General features: G+C 31.9%; 1 protein-coding gene and 1 long non-coding RNA gene across 3 annotated transcripts in view; both read left to right on the forward strand.

Annotated features, from left to right (window-relative positions):
• Positions 1-1,647: 1,647 nt before the first annotated feature.
• Positions 1,648-25,707, forward strand: part of LOC106616707 (uncharacterized) — a 116,085-nt gene continuing 92,025 nt past the window's right edge. For both annotated transcript variants that reach the window (XM_070109631.1, XM_036366274.2), the window contains exon 1: positions 1,648-2,846. In XM_070109631.1, the coding sequence (XP_069965732.1) occupies positions 2,829-2,846 (18 nt within the window). In that variant the 5' untranslated portion in view covers positions 1,648-2,828. The remainder of the gene's footprint in view (positions 2,847-25,707) is intronic.
• On the forward strand, positions 19,916-21,864 carry LOC118681482 (uncharacterized). The gene is made up of 4 exons (XR_011396518.1): positions 19,916-20,216; positions 20,280-20,652; positions 20,716-21,139; positions 21,202-21,864. It is a non-coding gene; the product is annotated as an uncharacterized lncRNA (long non-coding RNA).

A 25,707-nucleotide genomic window follows, 5' to 3' on the forward strand; every position in this document is an offset into this window, starting at 1 on the left:
AAATATTTTTATAACAAACGATCTTCAAATACTTTCTTAATCATCTTTCAATCAGTGTAAAGAAAAAGCAAAATGTTTAACCAATCTATCATGTTGAAATATTTCGGAATCTATAAAACACTTAAGTCATAACAAAGTGAAAAGGCTCAAAGCATATTGAAACTAAACTAATTATATAATAATAAATATTGAAATTCCTCAACTTTCATTAGTTGTTCTGTAACATCGCATGAGTCTATTGAGAATTGTCTTAACTTTGATAGCCGCTCACTGAAGTAATTGATTTAGCAGTGGTATACATTTAGATTCGGATATGTCTTTTATGACCTGAAAAGTATATATATATATATATAAATTTATAGTTATATATATATATAAATGAACAGATTTCAGAACTAAGTCAATTTAGCCATGTCCGTCCGTCTATATATACGCGAACTAGTTCATCAGTTTCGATCTGAAATTTTGCACACATAATTTTCTCTCCAAGAAACTACTCATTTGTCGAAACAGCCGATATCGGACCAATTAAGGATATAGCTGCCATTCAATTGAACCGATCAAACTCAATATAAAAATCTTCATAAACTATTTTTTTTTTCTTATTAAAGTACACAAAAGTAAATTTTACTATGTGTTCTTGAAGAATCTTCAGATGGTGTTGCAGAAAATCAAAAAAACCTTGGTACACTCCGAAGAAAATTTAAGATGTTTAGGGACAAAACGGCGGGTGTTTCAGCACACTGAAGGCCAATTTGGCTCAGTGTTTTAGCGTTTATTGTAATGTAGAATACTCCTACCAAATATTTGAAAGAGCATATACATATGTAAGTAGTATTATGAAAAGATAATTACACAGTTTTGAGTAATTATAATGAAGAAGAAGCACTTAATCAACTAGAACCACGAATACCAAAAAATTATTTGAATTCTTTTGTGTGCCCATTTATAACCCTATCTTTTAGATCTATTCGGGCTTTTGTATGCGAAAGTTAATTCTTTACTTTAAATTATTACATTACAACTGTTGATTAAATGAATTAATGTCACCTAATTTTGTTCAGATACCTTATGAATGAATTATGAAATGTCAAAAGCATATATCATTTAGCGGAAAATAGTACTGTTACTCCTGACAATAGATATATATATATATATATAAAATTTAACTAAACATCTGCAGCCGATATAAATAAGAAAGATTTGTGCTATTAAGTTTTTACTTAAGACTCTTTTAAAACAAAGGGGTTCAGGAATATAGTTAGTTGCAAGGTCGCCATCTTAAGTAATTTCAAGAATTCTTTGTTAATCAGCAACTTTGTTAATCACCCGTTTCAACTCCCGCATAACTCACACGTAGCAATTCCATATATTTGCACTTGAAGCTAAAGCCTTTAGTAGTGGCTTTATACAAAACTTTAACCTTTAGATGTCTTCCAAATAATCTTGTAATCTTTTCTGTTTCAGAAAGACTCAAAATAGTTCAGTAAGTTAGGAAACGTTTTTTCCTGTAAGGTCAGAGCATAATATACATAAAACAAATATCTATTTAACTTTTTATATTATACTTTTATTTTTATCTACCCAACTTTTTTCACAATCATGCCAGGAGTAAACTTATACAATTTTAAAATCCAACGGTGTTAGAGAAAATTGAAATATCCAATTTCGCTATGTGCATATGAAACACATTTCGCAACTACCGCATAAATCATACTTAACAATAGCCTACATTTGCATTTGAATATTACGCCAGAATTTTTCTTGTAAAAACACGCAAAATGCCAAAGCAGTATCATTAAATTCAACAAATATATTTTACCATAGTCGTACATTTATTTCATGTCTAAATGCAAATAAACTAATCTCAGCACAAGTGCAAAGTAAACCAAACGGCAATTAAAATGACAAACAAACAGAACAAAAGAGAAAAACAAAAATGTAAAAAGAATAATATGAAAGGTCCATTAAAATATCAAAATTGATGAAAAAGCTAAAATATTTACATTCGACTGAAGTGTTTACCTTTAGTTTATGTGAGTGCTTTACAACTGAGAAAAATAAAATAAACTATAAAAGCAAGTGCAAGCAAATAGCAATGATGCAAAACAAAAAGGCCAAGAAAATTAAAAAAATATTAATATGCAAACATATAAATCAAAGCACATCAAACAATGCAGAAATCAGTGCAAACAAACAGCAAATCGATATATGCAGCAAAATAATTTTTGCATAGAAATCAACTACTCTTCGCTGCGTGTGAAAGGAAATTTATTGAACATAAAAAAGCCTACAAAAAATCAGTAGTGATTTAGAATGAAAAAGTGGCTACGCATTAATAAAAGAAAAGTACCACAAATCAAATGAAATCAACTAATTCAAAAATATAAAATTGTACATAATCACAATCAAGAGTGATTGGCAATTATTAAACAAAAATAATGTGAAATATGAATGTGAAAGTAAGTCTGAATTGTGAGTGAAAAATTTCGAAATTTACCGAAACAAAATACACATAGTGGCGTGTATTCATTTAAAGAATAAATATATATAAAAAAAACATATCTACTACACAGCATTGTACGTACGCCATGGCGTATGAGTAATTTAATATTTCAAATTCAGCGAAAAAGCGGCGTAACGGACACGCGAGCATATGAAAAATGTAACTCATTGCTGTCGCAAATTTATATTTTATTTGCAAATTTAAGTGATGCGCATTTCTGTGACCATACAGTTAGTTTGACAATCAGGCAGACAGGCAGTTGTACAACTTGTCGGAGGCTGTGACTAGCGCATTGTAATTGGCGCACGAGTTGAAAATGTAAATGCGAAAAAGTTGTTTGGTAAGTCATCTTTGGCTGTATAAAACAAATTTATATAAACATCACATATGTATAGGCATAGCTGGCAAAAAATTGTTTGTACATGTCAGAACTGTTGTAAGCTTTAAAGGGTTTATACTAATGGAGAATTTGATGTGTATTATGCAAAACTCGAGAGCTGCATTAAAGGCTTTTCTGTGCTGTGAATGTTTTCATTTTTAAAGCTATTTTAATATTGTTCGAAAGAGGATTTAAAACTGCATAACAGCAGACAATTTTTTTATTCATCTGACTAAATAATATTTCATATTGTTAAATATTTTTCTGATAACATTTTCGATGTCTATTCAATATATCTACGAGTATTAATTTTAGTCTCTATCAGTAGAATTTTTAGCATTTTTCCAACTTTCCAAATAGTTATCGCATTGTTGGCCACTTAAACAGTTTTTATTTTTACTGTCGTAAGATTATTTTGTCGTTTTTCAGCTGTAAATTTCCTGCGTCTGCAATTAATTTTAGAACAAGTAAGGAAGGGCTAAGTTCGGGTGTAACCGAACACTTTATGCTCTTGCAACTTGCAAGGATCAAATGCCTTCAAGCGCTGGCAAAACTTTAAATTAAAAAATGTTGCGAAAAAATTTACCATTCATTATTCGAAGATATCGTGACTTATTTTAAAGATCACTAACTTAACTTAATTGTATTGTTATATATTAGTTCGAGTGCACAAATGGGTTATATGTATGAGGTCTCAACTCGACCGAAAGAGGCTAAATTTAATATGGTATATATTAAGTTGATGTGGAAAGCGTCAACCAGAGGATCGGAATTCATTATATTATATTAGGAATATGATATTTAGACCAAGGTCTAGACCAATTCCATTTAAATTCGGCATAAGGTTTGTTAGAGTCACGAAAATTAATATTACTGAGGGTTGGGGTAATTCGTAGACTAAATTCACATATTTTCGGCAATAAACTATAGTATATACAATATTATACGTTTAGTTAATTTTGCTAAGATATTTTATCTAGTTTTGGCAAAAAAAAAACATGATATTAACAGAATATGGTAAAATGAATCCTGAGTACCTTCCTAAGGTACCTTACATAACATCACCAACATATATGTAGTATAATCAAACGGATGTTTGAAAATTCTATGATTAGTTATATGGCGGCTAGGGCTAGTTTTCACACTATTGTATTCATTTTAGACGCAGAGATGCTCCGTTAGGATAAAAACACCCTCACTCAATTTAATTAAGATAACTCACATATTGGCTAATATATAGAATATAAAGTTAACCGGAAGTTCGAAAATGTTTCGATATGATATAATAAATCTCACAGATTGATCGTTATTTCCGGTAAAAATTAGCACCAGGCACTGGGGTCCCCAGATTCGGTAACAGTTATGGTCCGATTTTGACAATTTTAGACTTGACATAAATATTGTCCCAATATATTCTTTGGTGCTTGATTTGTATACTGGAAAGTGTAAGAATCCTATGGAATTTAAAATAGTGTTATATGGGAATGAGGTTGTAGACCGATTTAGCCCATATTTACACTGTCACATAGGATTGTTAGGATAATTATATGTGCCGAATTTGGTTAAAATTGGTCAAGTAGATCCCGAGACGTGGGTTTTCACCTAAATGTAGACGGTGTCACGACCATCGTCCAATTTTGAGACCTGCTCCTATAAAACCCCTTGTAACATCCCGGATGTAAAATTTAATGTCTCTAAAGCATTTAGCTATTGATCTATCGCACTTTTGGTAGTTTTTGATAAAGCCGTTATATGGGGAGTTGGCGTAGTTATCATCCGATTTCATCCATTTTCACACTGTCGAATGAAACAATTTACAGATATCTTCAAGTCAACAGCTTAAGTCCCAAGGTATCCCTCTGAGCCCACACAACTTTACGCATGATCAAATTCAAAACAAACTTAAATAACAGCGGCGATAGCATCACCCCCTGGACTCATACCTTATACGATAGCTATCGTCTTTATTTTAGAATTATGAAGTTGATGATTTTTTCGGGAATTCAATTGCATGCTAGGGCTCTCCAAATCGCATCTTGTTTAATAGTGTCGGACGAGAGAGGAAAGCGCCTCGACTGCCTCTACAATCATTCTTAAGGCTTTGATATGGTCTTAGCATGAGCAGTGGTGTCTGAAGCCAGCTTATCCTTGACTTAGTCGCGCGGTCGTCTGGGAATTAGCTTTAAAAAGTTCCGGGTAGATGTCCAGTCCGTGAGCTCAGTTGGTTTCTAATGATCTGATGGCAGCCATTTCCACCATTTAATTCGGGTACGAGATGTGATGATGTGATAATGGAAAAATTTCCTTTTTTATTCTAAATAATTCTTAAGCTTAGTGAAATTTCTATTACTGTTGCTTCTTTCTGCTGGGCCTGCTTTTTAATTCATAAATTATTAATCACATTGCAACAATTTGGAACAGAACTGATATGTCCGTAAAAGATCACAAATATTTTCTATCTTCTATTCGTTTGATATATAACCATATATATATATTATTCTTTGAAATTAATAAAATACCTAAATAATGCAAAACTCACAGTATTGGTATAAATATATTAAGTTATATAAAGCAATATCCGTCCGAAAAACTATATTTTTTAGCCATTGTCCAAATTTTTTGTTGAGCTTTCAAAATATTTTACTAAAAGTGCTCTTTTTATGGACTTTAACTAAATATAATAAATAAAAGGCGATTTTTTTGTAATAAGGAAGTCAGATCATGAGGAACCTCTCGGTCAGCTAACCTTTAACAATTTTTTCACTTGAAAGCTCTTAACCAAAAATTCCATTATCACATAGAGTGTAAATTTTCGAACTTCAATTGCTGCTAGTGTCCGTCTATGTGTTAATTAAATTTTAAATAAGTATGTGATATTATAGAATACATTTAAATAAGGGGAAAACTTTGGTAATTGTATTATTTACTGATGTTGAGTCCTTGTATAAAAGCAATGGAGCTTTTTTAGCACCATAAATTATCTGGTTCATATATTAATCGTCGTTTAAATTTTCTCTTAAGGCTAAACTAGGTTAGATATTAATATATTCTGTATCCATGAAATCATTCTTAATAGACATCTGTTTTGTTTGAAAAGCAAACTGACTTAATGTAGACAACTCTCCATTTGAGCGCTACTAGTCTTGTAGTTAAGGGATGTAACTGAACATTTTTGCAGCCCGTCAGATCAGATGTTTATGATAAAAAGATTTAATGCAATGGATTAAGAGCATTGTTAACGTAAAGAAGAAGACTTTTCAAATGTTCATACCTATAACACAAAGCTACAAGCAATCAGGCTTAATATTTGGATATGTTTCAGTAAAAATATGTTACTATTTCCACTATTTTTATTTTCAATTATTAAATTTAAACCCTAAGGTAAGCGAATTTTTTTTTAAATTCGCAAAAACACTACGAATAATTTATTTACCTTTTTTATCTACAATTCACATTCAATTCACCATATTCTTTTATATTTTAATACAATTTCGTTGAATTCCCATTGCAAACTTCAATCTTGCCGTACAACATCAAAATAGCACAATCGCGTGGCTAGACGACATTTTATTCCAAATCGAATTATTCATTGAAGGACACAAATAAATTCAAATCAATTCTTTAGACCTAATTCACACTTCGAAATACACACGTACTATGTGTGTCAAACACGGCAGAGCAAACATGTCCCCATCAACAATACAAGCAAATAAAGCCGAGCACACAATGCATGTCAGGTATAAAAAGAACAATGCACTGAAGAGACATGTTAGTTGATTCTATGCCACTTGTTAATTCTTTCACTCCCTCTCGTTGTCTTTCTCTGCAAAGCTGTGTGAAAACTTTAACTGAAGAAATCGCCGATAACCTGTCGGCACCGCTCTTAGCACAAGCAACCAAATGCCATCGGCTTGGCGTGACTGTGCACCGAGATGGGGGGTTTTTGTTGCAACCTTAGGCATGTCGAGTGTGAAGTTTACAGTTAGATTGTCGTGCTGGTGAAGGCATCACAAATGTCGATTGCACAAAAGAGCTGTGATTGTTCAGCCATCAAGGTGCCAACATTGTGTTTCTAAGCGTGTAAATTGAGCGCCAAAATAGTCCGATTGCCTTCAAAAAAATATTATGTAAATGGTCTTTTAATTAATTTTAAAAATTTATATTAAAATAAAAGAATATATAAGGTTTATTTTTGTATATTCACGAAAATAATGTGAATAAGAAAATTATCGAACCAATAGGCTCCAAAAGTATTCTCATTCTATTGATATACAAATTCGGCTGAACTTTTGCCATCAAAACCTATTTGATTTATTATATGAATAAAGCTACCACAAAAACTAAGAAATATAAATACGAACTTATTTGAAGTCGTCTTGTCGAGCTTTTGTTTCTTAATTTTGATGCTTTAATAAGTCTAATGCTTATAGCTATTTTATATAATTTGGGGAAGTACCAAAACTCTCTTGCAAGTTAGGTTAATATTATTTGTTATTTAAAAAAATATGTAAACTAGGAATATATTAAACTGAAGTTTTACTTAAACTGATTCAGTTTGCTTTCATCTGAAAATAATATCAAAATCGTTTATAATTGAACGAAAATGGAAGAAAATTTAGTTTGGTATGTTCCCCAGAGAAGGAGAAGAAGAAATAAAGAAAAAAGCAAATGGATGGCAAAGTCAACTACAACAAATAAATTTAAAGTATAAATAAAAGTGCATCAATGTTTCTTCGATATTAACTTCCGCCGTTATATTAGAGAATACTTCAAAGTACTTCAATCAATCTGACGAATCTCTATGTTTCCACCACTTAACTTAAGCAAAAAAAAATCCAAATTCAAAAGTGATTCCTATATTTGAGAATATTCACAGAAATTTAAGTCGCGGTCCGGCAAATAGAAAACAAGAGCATGCAAAATCATTAAAGTAAATGGCAATTAAGGCTACCCCGGCTTTATTAAAAGAGTTTTTCACTAGTTAGAGTTCGCTTATGAAGTATAATATGTAGATTAGTAAAATAGTTTTAATGGTGTTTTAGTATAACTTCTCTATGCACCAACCCAATTTTGTTTGAAGATTTTGCAAAGGTCAATAGTAGTGATTTTGTAATCGATGTTATTGAAATGTAGATTTTAAATATTTTGAACGAAATTTAGGTTGATAAAATCAATCTTCAACTTTCAGTTATCCCTTTCACTAATCTAGGAAAATGCTTCATATTCAGCAGTTCCACAAGTGCGATACCTAATCATCCTAGAGGGTTATTAAGTAAAACAGGCAGCTAATTTAAAGCAAAGTTTTGGACGTTGATTCATATGGATGAGGGAGGTTCGAGCTTCCTGATTCGTAAGTGCTGTCTTTGTAGCATCTGAAAATCGGTCTGAAAGCTGAAGCCCTAAAATCAATGCTTGTGTACTTCATAACTTGTTCTGTTACCTTACTAAACTATAGGTAAGGCATGTCCATCTAAGATTTAGGCTTATCTCAATATATGCATAACCTACTTGGTGAAAACTAACGCTTGCATAATCAATTTAAAAAATGCCTAACAGCCAGCTAAGAATGCGTTTAAGCTCTTCGTTTATTCAAGTTTGTGGACAACTATGCTGATGATGTACTCACCATGAATGACCTCATTTTCCGATTGGGCACTTGTACTATCTAAGTAATAGCGCCACTACATATTTAGTGCATATGAATATGTGTATATATATATGTATATGTGGTAGTGGTAGTAAGTTAACAATGACTGATAGCAAGCTTTTGTAGAGCAAGCGACACGTGTGAATACAGCAAACTCAGACAAGCTCGAATCAGCGCACATGCCTGCACTTGAAAATTAGTTCGGATGTTTGAGGGCTTTGTATGTGTTGTAAGTATGTGTATGTGCCTGTGTGCCTATAACGTTAGTGGCAGCGGATGAATCTTGAAGCCTACTCAAATGAATGGCTGATGAATGTCAGCAGAATGCTTTGCACATGAATAAGTGTCTGAAGGACATTTTCGTGCACAAAGAAGTACAGCTGTTTGTGTGTGTGGGCCTACTTTGATTTACAGCTAGTACACACACACAGCAAAGATGCAGGGTGAGGATAGCACAGTATAGATTGGTGAAGCCTTAACAAGTGTGCTTGTTAGAATTTTTTTTCTTTATTCTCAGCAATTTTCGGCACACAGACATCCTTTCGTGCATTGAGCGCAAGCAACAACAACGCCACTTTTAAGCTGATTAAGCAGGCTGAGTAACGAATTTGTCTATGTAGCCTGTTGATGGACTAGCCGGTGGCGCACAGCATGAAGTACGCATAAGCGCATGATGTGAGAGATTAGCGCAAAGAAAAATTGGAAATTCGAAAAATTTCCAGAAAAAATGTGTTCTCTCTTTATGCTCGACAGCTTTTGATGTTGTTGTAGATATCAGTTGAGAGGGCAATAGCCGATTGCAAGTATTTAGCAACAACAAAAGTGAAAAATTTGAAAACGAAAACACTTAGAACAGCAGAATATCTGCTACACGGTCTGGCTATATTACAGCAAATATGCATAACAAAGTTCTAGTGGGCGGCAGTAAATTTAAAGAAAAAATATGTACATATTTTGACAAAGGCTAGTATGAATATAATAAGATCAAGTACGAACAGGTAAACGAAGCGGAGCAAAGCAAAAATAACCAAAACACCAAAAAACTCTTACTTTTTTTACCTTTTCCGCTACCTTTTGTACATTTTCTTAAGTATCTGCTTCTCTAATTTCATGTTTTTATGTTTGTATTCATTGTCCTACTTTCCTTTTCACTTTTTCGCTTTACTTTCTTTGGTTGCAAAAGGGTTGTGATATGCTCTGACATTTTGTCAAGCGATTATAAATTAAAACTCTTTTATTCGAACTCACTCACGAGACTCACGGTTTAATCGACTGGAAGTTAGACATACTGAATTGGTTCGATATAATTAGGTCACAGGCATTTATAACATTTAAATTTTTTGTATACTTTGAAAGCTGCTATGAAAAAGTGCGTAAAGCATGTAACTACTAAGTAGCTAGTCGTTGGCTCAAATTTTGATCAAAGGAAATTCGTAATGAATAAAAGTTCAATTACTACAATTACAGCTTTTAGAAGTTGTCAGGAGGTAGTAGAGTGGGAAACCATTAAACATCTTCTATGCGATTGCACGGCTCTATATACGATAGGAAAAAAATCGCAGCCATATGTCGAGGGTTTCTTGACGACGTCTCGGAAGTTGCTAGGATAAATCTTTTCTTATTACATGGTGGTTCAGAGAGGAGCCAATAGAGTGAGGCGACCTTGATTCCGGTGGTCCCAATGAGCCTTCTAAAGGCCTAGGTGGGTCGAAAGACAGCCACTCTACCAACCCTACCGAAAACAGCTTTCGAGTAAAAGTCATTTGACAATTTAAAATTTTTTTTTTCCAGTTAATTAAATTATTTAATAATATTGAAAAGATAGCATCACCAAATAAGGATTCGGTTTAACTTAACAGAAATTTTAAAATTAATGGGTGCTTGTGTAGTTCAAGCAGAGAACTTAAAAGAAGATTCATCTTAAACCAATCGGACAAAAAAACTTAGTTTTTTTAGCAGATAATCTAGTGCCTGAACAAAGCTTTTTTAAGAGGTATAGCCACTATAGTAGGTGTGAAATCATGTGCAGATTGATTAATTTTTTTGTGATTTTATCATTTATTGCCAGAACTAATAAAACGTTTATCAAGTTTAAACCTCAAGCTAATAAAAAATTAATTTTTTTTTTCGGTTTTCTATAATAAACAAATCCTGCGAAGTCTTTTTGATCGTTTTATTTTAAAGGGCGCCGCGGCGAGACAACTAGCATCCACAACTGTCATCTTGGAACAAAATAAGAAAATCATCGTCAAGAAAAATGAGAATACCCATAGAAGTACGTAGAGAAATTAGAAATTATTTATTCTTTCAAAAATTATCTACCTTTGAACAGAAAAATTAAATTTTTTATCAAAATTTTTTTTACGTACTCGATCGGATGAAAACTATCAAAGAAATTAAAATTGGAGTAGTTTTTAGAGAAACGCGTTTAAAGTTTCACATATAACTAAGCCGAATGTGGGCTTACTATATACGCTTAAAAAAATTTTTCCTCGCTACAAATCAACTTGAAACTTATTTTTATGACCATAAAGCATAGTTTAAGCGAAAAAAACCAAAAACGTTTTTTGAAAATTCTACAGTGGCATACCCCTTAAGTTAACATATGGCGACCTCAGGAAAAAATTTTCCATATTTTCGGGATAAAACCAACAGATAATTGCTTATAAAAATGGAAATTAAAAAAAAAATGATTTGATGAAGAAATAGTTTTTCATGTTTTCAAAATTCCGTAAAAATTTCATTGGTCACCAGTAAACATAGTTTTGAGCAAAACGCATTTGAAACTTTTTATGTAACTTTCATAACGTAAGACGAACGTTCCAGAGCGCCCTATAATGTTTTGCCAAATCTAGAGTAACTCGAAAAGTATTTTTCGGAATTACTTTAAATTTTCAAATAATATTCTACTATACTTTAAGGAATTGCCAAAAATCGATTTTTTGAAAATGCCTTCCTCTTCCTTACTTAAAAGGTTGCTTCTAAAATACTTTTGATTTACTCGGCCTCGGAAAAGTTGCTTCTTCCTATAGCATTAAAACTCAAATCATAATTGAGTACATAAGCTTAGGCGTATATCATTTGGTTAGTTTGGTAGGCTAATAAGCCACGCTTAGATCAGTTTTGGCCCTTCGCGATACCATCAGGAGTAGTCATCCTTGAGGACGAATTTAAGTATAGTAGCCACGCACCAACTCAGTCTAGCAAATCATTTTTAATATTCATGTAAAATTTCAAGTAAATCGGCCGATTAGAATTTAAAATATCTACTAGATAACTACTGCATCGAAATAAGTGGTTTCGATAAAAGCGCATTTAATGTTTCGTCATCGCTGAAACCGGTCTGGTTGCCAACAGCTATAACTTTGAAACTATTTTAAATTTTGAAACAATTTTATATTGAGATATTTTGGTATATCTAAACTATCGAAATATAAAAAATTCTACTATAAAAAGCTATACCCCTTTAAAGCAATAGTTTAAGTTTTTAGTCATTATTAAAATTTCGTAGGCTTGTCTATATTCCTAAAACCTCATCCTTGACAAGTGCAAATCCCTTCTTCTAATTATTCATTGTTACGCTCTCACTTGTGAAAATTCCCTGAGGAATTTTGTGTACCATAAATAAAAAAGAGTACCAGTTTTCAGCTAAGAACGCGACATTTTAGGACTTCCAAAGTCTTTTTGTTTTATTCATCGCTTTTGAACTTACATAGAGCAAAAAATCCCACAATGGAAGTGAATTCAAAGGTTCATAATCGAATAGTTTTTGTTCAATTATTTAGAGCAATCTCAACTTCAATATGATTATCTAAACTGGAATCATATATAAGTCTATATTTCTTCAGTAATTGAATGACTTCAGCTAAGTTCGATTAACTGTACTTACTACTTACTTACTATAATACGATAATTCTCAATTACTTTCATTCTATCAATATATCTTATATATTTTTTCTAATAATAGAGGTAGCTTAACAGAGTTAAATCACATGACTTCGATGGTCGAATAACATAAAAATTTATTTATGTAGTTCGGCCACCAATTAATCGTCCCAAAGAATTTAATTCAAATTCCAATATAACACCACAGTACACACTTCACACCATTGGATAGACTTCAGAGAAGCAATTTTTATAGAAAAAAAGATTATGTTGAATTTGATCGGTTAGTTTGTCTAGCAGCTATAGGCTATCTGGTCCGATTTGATTAATATGTTCGGAGATTGTAAAGTTGTCTTGGTGAATAATCCAAGTAAAATTTCATGAAGATATCTTGTCAAATAAAAATGTTTTTCAATCAAGGACTTGATTTTGATTGGTCAATTCTTACAGTAGTTATATGCTATAGTGGTCTGATATCGGCAGTTCTGACAAAAGAGCCGCTTCTTGGTGAAAAAAGAACATGTGCAAAATTTCAGATCTATATTTCAAAAACTGAGTGACTAGTTCGTTTATGTAGGAACGGTTGGGTAGACGGACATGACTAAGACCACTCAGCTCGTCACGTTGATAATATATTTATATACACTTTAAAGGGTCTCTTACCTTTCCTTCTGAACGCAAACTTCTTCCAAAACTTAATATGGGTACCCTGATCAGGGTTTATTTACTCTAACTTTACAGCTGTGAAAGAGAAATTTAGATTACTTTGCTTATATGATAAATAATATATGTACATATGTACATATAATGAAAAAAATCATAAATTGAAGTTAAAATTTCTGTAGGTCTTCAACCGACACTAATCAAACGCTTAACCTATTCGTCTAAATTATCCACCCTGGACCAGTCATAAGGAAAACTAATGCACTGCCAACATGAATACAAATAGTTTCATTCTATAACATATATTATTGGTACACATATTTTTCCGCTAACAAGTAAACTTTTTTCATATGAATACGACTAATAAAAACTTTATCACAAATCCATTATCAGTCAAACCCACCACACAATCCCATAATATGGACAACTGTAGTTTGCTGTGCGACTGCCATAAATTATCACTTTTTATGGCACCTCCAGTTTTTCTAATATTAGTCAGTATTTATTAACGTTTTACTGCGAAAGTTTAATCGCATTCCATTCTCGAAAAGTCAGCGCAATATTATATAAATACCTCTATATTCGCGCTTATTTCCTAGCAGCGGGTGGCGGTGCGTATGAGTAACGCATATAACTTCAAAGCTGCCATATGATGAAGTGTCTATAACATCACTGATATTTTTAATTAGTTGCCCCACATGTTGCTGCTAAAGGAGAATAAAATGTTGATTAATGAAATTTGAGTCGCAGTCGTAAAAAAATTGCTTAATATATTTTAGATGAGGCTAGTAATATTCGTTATGACATAAATTATGAACATATTATTTAACATACATATTTATACACATAAGTTCGGTTTTAAATGAAATATATTTACCGCAAAATTTCCTTAGCAAATTTCAGCAAAATGATCTGTTTATTAGCTACCTTCATTAGCAATGACTCATGTTGCATAATTCGCACCTCAAATTGTGTGTAGCTTATTTGAGCACCCTTTTCGATCATCAATTGTAAACAAAGCCGTTGAGTGCTTAATTGTACATATGTATAAAGCCATAGCGCTTGGTATTCTAAAGGCAAGTAAACTAATCAATATTGAGGTTTATATGGAATTCACTGATTATGTGCACAACATTTGAGCCTTAATGAAAACTATGCCGCCAGCATTTGTGTTGCCCCTGATTTTTATTCATCTGTTTGTAAAAAGGTCAAATTTTTCCTTTTTGGAAAATTGCAATATTTGTAAAATGTAATACTTATCTCGAAGCTTGATTTGCAATAAGATGAGCATTTGTTATAGAGTAAATTATTTATACGTTACCATTCGAAACACAATATAGTAATATAATATATGCGAAATTTTGTGAAGATACCTTGCTTTCTATGCAAGAACTTGATTCCAATCGTTCAGTTTGTATGGCAGCTATATGCTATAGTTGTCCGGAAATCGGCAGTTCCGACAAATCAACATCTTCTTGGGGAGAAAAGAATTTGCGCAAAATTTCAGAGGGATATCTCAAAAACTGAGGAACTAGTTCATATATATACAGACAGACGGACATGGCTAAATCAACTCAGCTCGTCACGGTGCTCGTTTATATATATATTTTTTTTTGGGTCTCCGACATTTCCTTCTAGGAGTTACGAAGCTACAATACCCTTCACAAATACAACAGATGCCATACAAGAACTGTTATCGGTCAGTTTGTATGTCCAAAATTTCAGATCGATATCTCAAAACTGAAAGACTAGTTCGCGTGTACGAGTGTAAAAACAGATGGATATGGCTGCATCGACTCTGCTCGTCATGCTGATCATTTATATATGTATGTGTTTTTTATAGGCTCTACGACGTTCCCCTCTTGATGTTACAAACTTTTCAGCAAACTTATTGTACCCTGTTCAGGGTATAAAAATAGGCATATGTGCATATCATTTTTGCTGTTAAGATATGTAAAGTAAGATATATAATTTTCCACTATCAATCAACCTGAACGTCCCCTTGTATTTACACATTATTAATCATTATTGCCTCACGCACCTCCCTTAAATCGTCACAGAAAGCGATTAAATGAAAAATAATGAAGTAAGGATAACTCCACGCTTTATAAAGTACTCTCATCTCCGCCTGCACAATTCTACATTTTAACGACAGTCCTCGAAGCACACACTTTTCCTCTATTTCTACTACACATTTGCTCTAAATGCGACAATTTTCTTATTTCTGTGGCGTGTTTTTTATCAGTACACTTTTTCTGTAAGCAAGCAAGCAAATTCACTTCTCTACACACCAACAAAAAAATTGTAGAATTTTTTAAACTACAGCTTTTTTGAAAGCGAACTCAATTCCAGAGAACTTATTGTTTTGTTTAGACGTCTTGATGTGCGTGAGGGCATGCGCTGGAATATATGCTTTGTATGCATGTACGTGCACGTCTATTTATAAGCGCCACAGAAACCCAAGCTGTCGTGGCATATAAAAAATTTATACAGTCGCAAAGTAGTTGTTTTTACTGTAAAATATTAACCGAACTGGCTATGTATTGGCAACTTCCGTGTGTGGGAAAATTTTTTTTTGTCATATGTTGCCACTGCCAATGGTTCAATTCAATTCAAAGTTTCCTGCAATTTTTCAGATTCTGCTTCTTCTATTGAGTTTTTGTGTCTTTTTTTAACATTCACTGTTTCTTCTTTGGTTTTTTTTTGGTTTATTCGCTTTTAGCTCCCACTCATTTCTTCCGTTTATCTTCTCAACGCGCCAGCACGAGTCAACCCACCTCCTCCCACTTGCGTAGATGTTTCACATAATTTTTATTTTTCTGGTTTTCTGCAAGTTTTTGTATTTTTTTATGGTTTCCCAGGAATATGTATCTATGTAGTTATAGTGAAAGTCATATGCGCGTGTGTACAGTATCTGTTGGAACCTCATGAGTTCGAATACTTACAGCAAATAATTTTTGTATATTTGGAAATATAAATTTATAAATCAGTTTGGAATTTTAATATTCATTTACAGTATGCTTTATCTAATACATATTTGTCACTGGTTTACAGTCTGAAATTCAAGAAGCAACAAATATCCAATTTTCCGTTATAAAATTAATTGGTAGAGCAGAATATCCGTTCGAAGTTCGTAAATATTATATGTACTTCGAGATTCCTCATAATTACCTTTCTGTTCTATTGTTTCCGATATTTTGTTAAACAAAAAATATTTTAGTTATTTATAACGTAATTTGTTTTCCACAGAATACAATTTGAGGTGATGGTAGTAACTTTCATACATAATTTGGTTTCTTATATTTGGATAAATAAATTCACTTTAGTTTAGTATAATGTTTCTATACCTTTATAATACTATATAAGTAGACTCTTTTTGTAAGCAAAAATTATCCTTGAAAATACTTTATAATACTACCAAGATATTATTAATAAATAGTTTCCTTGTTTACTGAAACATTATATACAGAGTGTGTATTCTTTTTATCTTGGCATGTGTGATCCCAACTATATAGTTTCGAGAGAAAAAACTTAAACTTCTGATGAAATCTCTAGATTTGACTCCTCCGACTCGATTTAGCCATGTCCTTCAATCCGTCTGTATGTACGAAAACTGTTCATTTGACGAAACCGCTGATGTGGGACCACTATAGACTATAGCTGGCATTCAAACTGATTGATCAAAATCAAGTTTTTGTATAGAAAACTGTTTTATTTGACAATATATACTCACGAAATTTTGCGCATATCATTTAGCTGCCATATAAATTAACCGATAAGATCTTTTAATACCCTTTTATTCTATGGGAAATGCATCTGTAAAGGGTACTATAGCTTCGGGCTGGCCAAAGTTAAAGTTTTTACTTGTTTTATTAATATCTTATTATTAATATGGCATTCTTATAGTCTTTGAACATTTTGTAATGCCCTCAAAAATATATTCCCACATAATCCCTTTATAAATATTTTTCTGCAAAATAGAATAATTTCTCATATATTCAGTAGTTAAAAAAATTATGCTGCATTTTATTTTACAGGCGCTTCAAAAACAATTTTAAAATATTGAAGGACTGGGTTTTCACTTCCATATAGAAAATTCCATCAAATTTAGTTTCCCCGCTTAATCCCCGTAATTGCATGCGGCTTCATCATTTATGCTTTAGAGCTTGTTGAAATAAAAATGAGGAAAAAATATATGATTGAAACACATTATTACCGAGTATATACTTAAGTACATCCTATATTTATATATTATATATTATATCGTTGCACGCTTGACTGAGCTCACTTTGCAACAGTCTCAAATATGTATTAAATATTCACTTTCAAGAATTAATAATCAAAACAAGCATCAAAAGAAGATTTAAAAGTGAATTTTGCTTGATTATAAACGCATCTGTTGCAGATACTCGTATATTGATGTTTTGGCAACATATTGTGCCATAAAGTTTATAGCGAATATAAGCAAAAGTAACAAAAAAAGGGTAAGCATAATTTTTATGCGTGCTAGTGCAAAAGAAAAATGTGGCAGTAGGCAAAAGATATATTATATGAAAGACATATACGTATGCAGTATTGGAGATAGAATCGATTTTCAGGAAGGGTTCATTGTTTTCTTTTATTTCTTTTATTTTGTTTTTTTATACTCTACAAAGTTGTAATCTTACATAAATTATCTCAATTACTTGCTCAAAGTTTGGAAAATATGTATCTTATTGTTATAAACAATTAAGCAATTGTGTTCGTCAGTTTACTTCCAGTAAATATATTGACTTACATACATTTTCTAAAACTAGACTTGTAACATGAAGGTAGACAAAAATGTTCTAACTCTTCCGATAACACGTTGATACAACTATTATTATTACCCATGCAAAAACAGTAAGAGATTAGAAACTAGGATGAACTTTATACTAAACACTTTATTGTACCATAATTTTCTTATATTTCTTGACATAATTAGAGCCTTATACTAGTACAAGTAATCCGACCTGACTTAACTAGAAGTAAGAGTCTTATCTATCGATCTTTTATTATAAAATTGATGAAAAGGCTAGAATTAGATATGTAGCTAGCCTTAAATTTAAAAATTTGAGATCCAACACAATAAATAGAACAGCCAAACAGTAATTAATCAGTGTCGAAGTCTTTGAAAATGGCAACTAGTTAAATAAGTTCATAGTACACTGAAACCAATTGGAAACGAAAGATAAAATATCAAAAAATAAAGGGAAAATAATTTACGGCCGATGTGAGATTTTAAAGGTTAAAAACAGTTTATCTCGATTTCGGCAAAATTGCAAATCCTGTAGAAAAAACTTATATGACAAAGTTGTTAGTAATAAAAAGGTCTAAACTTTTAAACTAACACCTTTCTCACATAACCTCAAAAATTAAAAAAGAAATTTTAAAATTCAAATACTCAAATTTCTGGAGTTTTTTATGTTTAACTTGGAAAAAAAAATTCTTTAACAATATTTGGAATAAATTTACCTATCTATGTCTCAAATACATATTTAGAATATTAAGGATTATTTCTTATTTCGACTCAAAATCGTGAAACAATCCTAAATTTCAATCAAAAATTCTCACGTCAAAATTTCTGATTTTTTAAAAAAGTCAGTAGGCTTAATGTTTTTTGAAATCTTCACATTCTGATGCATACATGGTATTACTATGCTGAATTTGCTCAGAAAAAGCAAAAACAATACCCAATGTTTTTCTTTAATTGTTGATATTTTATGGTATCTTTTGGTTCCAATGGTCGTGATCCTACAATGATTTATTTTTTGTTGGCTTTCAAAAATAAACTGGTCTATAATGAAAACAAAAAAATACAGTAGATCTAAACCGAACATATAGCAAACATGGACTTCTACACAGTAAGAGTTCTCATAATCCTTTGTAGCATCAAAGCACTACCAGTTTTTTCACTGTTGCTCAGAACAAGTATTCCATTACAGACTTTTATCGAATTTTTACTGTAATTAACCGAGAAGAATGACTAAAAAAGTATGGGCTCCAATGCAACACTGAATTTTAACACCAGACTATGTCCAAGTAATAAGTTAACTTAAAAATAAAAAATATCACACGTATGTATCAATTACTAGAATACAGAACTACCGTCAATGTAATCTGAAGATGTTGTTGGACTCAATCTTATGCATCACACCATGAACCCTAATAAATATTCTTTGTAAGCATTTTTTTTTCTGGTGGACAAACGCCTCTTTTCAAATTGTTCGAAACAGTTGGGAGAGTATTTTCGTGAAATCATTATTAATAGCATTATGAAGTGGTTAAAGGTTAGGTGGCTCCTATTGGGTGTATGAATTAGCCCCCACTGAATTAACCCCCACCGGGCAAAATTACTTAAGCCCCACCAATTTTACAACAAAATTAAAAATGGCGGAAAGTGGGGCTAAAGTCATTTTCGTGGGGATTAATTCTTGTTTTTTAGTGGGGATTCTGTCATGTAAGAATAGTGCACATTTCGTAGAAGGGAATTTTTCCTTTTACGAAAGGTCAAAATCACAGTGTACATTTCGTAAAAGGAGAAACCATAATTTTGTAAATAATCATATAATAAAAATCCATCTCTTACAGCTATTTTTTCATGGGATAGTAAATTTTCTGCTGGGGTTTTTTTTGCATTCAATAATAGAGCGTAAACTAACTGTTAAACCGGTTTTGCATTCAATTGTCTAATAACTATGTTATCACATTACATTATATTATGCAAATTTAGTTGTTATGAAATCTTGAAGCGAATAACGCGACGTGATAAAAACATGACTTTAAACTATGAACACGTTTTTGGAAACAGAATAAATAGCAAATTGTTATATGTTACAGAGGAAAAACAATTATATTCCAAAAAAAACTATTAAAAAAGAAAAATATTTTTATGCTTGTTACGTGAAAACATGCAAAGCGAGGGTGTTTTTGAATAGTGAGGTGTGTTATAAGGTTAAAGATTTCATTGATCATAATCATGAAACTCAGGAGGATGCGAACAGGGAATTAAAGATTATGAATAATATGAAGACATCCTATATGGGAATACATCAAGATTCCACTGAATCGAGCGTTCTTGGAAGCATACGAAAAATATTTCAAAGTACTTGCGTTGAGTAGGTTCATTCTTATTTTTATTATTTATTTTAATTAATCGCCTAATAATGTCATAATTTCAGATACCCGGTGGAAACAAAAGATATTGATTTTTATAAAATCCAACGAAATTACCAAAAACTGGCAAATAAGCAATTTCTAATTTCTCCTAAAACGCCAGCTGATGTTATCAAAGCATTTCAAGATGAAGTAACTTTGAAAAAATTTGGGTATACAAAACATACCGGCGATGATGCCTCAACATTTTTTAAGATATGCTGTGATGCAAAAGACTTTGCCTATTGTTTGTTTTATTCTGACAAAATAATAAACCTAAGGAAAGAAAATATTCTTTCAAATGTAGAGAGAAAAATACTGGTTGATGCAACATTTTCTGTTTTACCTATTGGTAGCTTCAAACAGCTTTTAATTATTCACATTGAATATTTTGAAACGGTATGTTGATAATAATATTCAATTTGATAAATTATAAATATTTTTTTTTTTGGTTTTCCTCAGGTGTTTCCTGCTATATTTGTTCTTATGAACAAGAAAACAAAAAAAAGTTACGAATATGTGTTTAACTATATTAATACTAATGTGGTAAAATTAGACGGAGCGGTGTTTATGGCGGATTTTGAAATTGGATTGCGTAGTGCTATAAAAAAAATATTTGAACATTCTAAGCTATTCGGGTGCTGGTTTCACTATTGTCAAGCAGTACGAAGAAATATTGCTACAAAACACAAGAATCTTGCGCGAATTTATTAGGCAAAACCGTAAAGCATCTATATCTTACCACAAAATATTGTCACTCCCATTATTACCGGAGACACACATTGTTAATTGCTTTTCCATCATCAAAGAAGAAATTGCCACTTTTGACCACTTGTTTAAATTTGAATCTTTTTTAAAATACTTTGAATAGCAATGGCTAAAAAAAGTAAGTTGTTTTACATTAAATTGTTTTTAAAAATTATAAATATTCGAAATATTATATTATAGATTGGTCCAAGAAATCTTTCGGTCTTTGGAAATAAGATCCGTACAACATCAGCTGTAGAATCGTATAACGCTGTGCTTGCCAAAATAATCCCAAAATAAGGGAATTTTTTCAAATTTGTGGGGCAGTTACAAATGGAGGAGTATCGCAAAAGTAGGGAATTAGAATTGGTTATCAACAGCGGTGGTGCTTTAGGGAAACCAAAAAGAAAAACAAAGGAAAACGTTATGAGAGCAAATCTAATTGCTAAAGCGGAGACGGACCTGCTTAATAGACTCATAACCGCTACGAGTTTCTTGGATAGAATGGTCTTCTCTAGAAACAAAATAGTAACTGATATGGAGCCCTTTGAAGACATATTCGAAGGTTTAGAATATATGGAAGAAGAATCTGAAGTTGAAGAAGAATCCAATGCCACGGAAGAAGGTGCAGCAAATCCTCCACTGATATGCATAATTTGTTTGGAAAACAAACCTAATATTTTGCTTTTGCCATGCAAACATTTAAAATTGTGCAGTGACTGCACATCTAAAATAGAAGCAGAGAGTGTGGCAAACAATTTTAGTAAATTTAAATGCCCTTTTTGTCGTCAAGATGTTGACGAATATTTACATATTTTTATTTAATTATTTTCTTTTTCTCACATTTTCATATTTTCATTTAATTCTTTACCATTTTCTTTTTAAATATTACATACATATGTATAATTGAATTTTTGTTGAAATTTTGATTTAAAAATTTGAAGTTTAAAGCAAGCAAAATAAATTAAAAATGAAGTAAAGTGGGGCTAAAGTCATTTTCGTGGGGAGTAATTCCTTTTTTTTTCGTGGGGATTCTGTCATGTAAGAAGACCCACGTTTGGTGGGGCTTAATTCATTTCGATTGGTGGTGATAAAATTATTTTCGTGGGGCTTAATGCATTTTTTTTTCGTGGGGACTCCGTCATTTTGGGAAAGATTCACTGAGAAATTGGTGGGGTTTAAGTCATTTTGCCCGGTGGGGGTTAATTCAGTGGGGGCTAATTCATACACCCGCTCCTATTATCACTTGATATATGTAAATATAAATTAAAGCTAACAACAATGGTACCCTTTTCGGTCAAAGCCATCACCATCACTGTCATGATTTATGTCACCAACATCATTTACAACCGATTTGCTCTCTTTAACGTTCAATTTCACTCCTACGATATATCTTGAAAACTAACGTGTTTAAAGTTAGTTTAGAATAGTAGAGGCCAGAGTCGTCTTAACAAAACTTTATGAATATAATATATGTATGCGAAAAATGTGTGTAACAGTTATGTGCTGGTGGATTACGGTTTTTTTTTTTATTTCTTTAATATTTCATCTGTTTAACAATTCACATTTCAGTTTCCTGTGCATGAATAATCGCCGTTTCCGGTGTGCGCTCAAATAGAAAAGAAAACTTTATTTTCGACTTAAAATTTCACTTATGCAAATGCTTGCTGATTTTTCCAACAACTTTTTCTACACCTCTACTCCCAGAGGTGCTTAAGCTTTTATGCATATTTAATAACTGCCCATAAACTGAGAACTAGTTATAAATACTAGCAAATAGTAAGAAATTTTGAATTCAGCCCACGCTCTTTACCGCACTGCGACTATTAATCAGCTGCCTAACATCCTTATCTCATTTCGATAGCATTAATAGACGCGCTTGTAGAAATCATGCGAAGGAGGGATAGGAAGATGGCAAGTAGCAAAAAGATATTTGATTCGTGCGTGGTAGTATTTCGCTGAATCAAAGCTAACTTATGTTAAGTTTCTTATTGAATGTTTGCAAAAATTTCTAGCAAGAATTATCCAAATGGGGGAAAATTACAGACCATTAAAATACATGCCTACATTCGCCTTCAAACTGTTGAAGTTCGATATAATATTTTGTTATATGCACATACAATGGTATGCATGTACCATTCTATTACCTATAAATACCATATGTATGTATATACATATATATATTTACAGCGCAGGGAATTCCGATAACAATGCACTTAAAGTTCAACAACTGTTATAAATAGCAATACAGCCCACAATGTCTGTTATGTAAAGAATTTCATAGAATTCTAGGTAGTAGGATTTCGTTGGCCAAAATTAAGTTATTATTAGACTTTGAGCAGCTAAAATATTCAATTAATAAATTGATTGCGTTTTTAAAGAATTTCCTATTTAATGTTGTCTACTGTAAGAGTTAACTACATATTGATTAGCTTTTGCTTTAATATTTACAGTTAGGTTAGAAATGTTTGTATTGAAGCTAGACTGTAACTGAAGCGAAAAAATTAATAAAAAAAAGCATTTGCAATATTTTACTGCTAATTCATATATCCAATAAATCGAAATTCTTCGCTTAAGTTTTTCATATGCAAAATTTTTCAGGAAGTTGGCGGAAGATTGGCGTAACGAGCTGAGTCAATTTAGCTATGTCCGTCTGTATATACGCGAACTAATCCCACAACTTTTGAGATATCGATTTAAAATTTTGCACACGTCCTTTGCTCTCCAAGAAGCTGCTCGTTTACTCAGATCACAATAGAATACAGCTGAAACATAAACTGACAAGATATCAGTATCTTCCCGAATTTTGGCGGGAATTACTGTCGAAAGAAACGCGGCCATTTCCGGCTAATTTTTAATACGGAATTACTATAGCATGTAGCCGCCGTTCAAACTAACCGATCAAACTCAAGATAAGGACTTTCAAAACAGATATTTTTTTGCAATAGTTAACCTTAATTCGACTTGAAAGGTGTTGATGTCAAAACAACGTGATTAGAAACCACTAACGAAACGTATTTCGTTCGATGCAAACCGTTGGTCGGATACGTTTTCAGATTTAGCTGTACAAAGAGTTGCTATAATAAAATCACCAGAGAAGGGTATTATAACTTATTATACATACACTCTCATAACGACATAAAAAGCATGAAAAGTAAGATCTTTTTTTAAATAAATTTAGCAAATTATTGAACAAACATTTATAACCTCTTGAAAGCGACCTACAGTCATTTCGCTATAATTCACATTTTCTAAAATAAATAACGCAAGTCTCTATACATAATTCTTGTGGAATAAGTGTTGCGCTGTGCTTTTTTTAGAGTTATGGTTTTGAAGTAGAAATAAAACGCATATAATTTAATGTTATGGCTAAGAACTTAGCATTATTATAAAGATAAGGGATTGCCATTATGTTTCACAAATAATTTCGAGCACGTGAGCACCACGCTGGCTCCAATAAATTCCAGCCAATATTTGACAAAATCAAAGAATAAATTACCTTATTAGTTAACGATTTTTGTAACAAAAATATACATTAATAAATATTAGTTAACTTTGAAGAGCATTCGCTATCTCTAATATCCGCCATCCGAGTTACTCTATTCTTTTTTTATCTATGCTGTAGCGAACAAAAGTTATGTCAACAAACAAAAGTTTTTTTAGTTTCACAAGCCACCACAAAAATAGAGGAAGAAAACCAAACTAAAAACAAAATCAAATCCATGCACACCTTTTAAAGTTTACATAGAAAATATATCGATTTTTTATAACACTATTTCCCTTTTCGATCAGCATTGCTTTATTTCACTAGTCATGTAATGAGTTGGTAAAACGGAAACAAAATTGGTTCCATTATAATCACATATACATATACTCATATTTACATAGAGGCAGTATAACAGTAATCATTATACTATATATTAGGAATATTTTTATTGATTTGAGACTATTTACATGGGAAATTTGAAACTCTGTGGTTTAAGTTTTTATGATATTATTTTTTTAAACTTTTGTTTGTCCTAAAAGAACAGCAGATATTAAATAAGTATAAATTACATGCAGCAACATTATATACAATATATTTAAAAATTATATGTTTTATATATTTTTAAGTTTTAAGGAAACGTCAGGTCATGATTTACACATCTTTTTTGTTGTATGTTCCAATGCATTATGAAAAGTCTTGCACACTACTACCCGATTATCATTATGGCGTTATATTATATTGAAATAATACATATCAATGGAGACGTAAATAATACATAGATATCACATAGATAGCCAATTCGATTCGAAAAGGGTTATCAAAAATAGCTATAAACAAGAACTTAACTTCGGTTGCATCGAAGATATAATACCCGCACAAATACAAAAGGTTTTTTAGAAGAACTTGATTCTGATCAATTTCTGCGGAGATTCCATTATTATCTTAGGTAATCCGTTCCAAATTTCGTGAAGATATCTCGTCAAAGGAAAAAGTTTTCCATGCAAACACTTGATTCCGATCGTTCTGATTATATGGCAGCTATGTGCTATAGTGGCCCGATATCCGACAAAAGAGCAGCTTCTTGGTGAGAAACGGTCATTTGCTAAATTTTAGATCCATATCTCAAAAACTGAGAGACTAGTTAGCATATATACAGACGGACGGACACGGCTAAATGAACTCAGCTCATCATGCTGATCATTTATGTATACATTTTATAG

Source organism: Bactrocera oleae, chromosome 5, assembly GCF_042242935.1.
Source record: "Bactrocera oleae isolate idBacOlea1 chromosome 5, idBacOlea1, whole genome shotgun sequence".
NCBI lineage: Eukaryota > Metazoa > Arthropoda > Insecta > Diptera > Tephritidae > Bactrocera > Bactrocera oleae.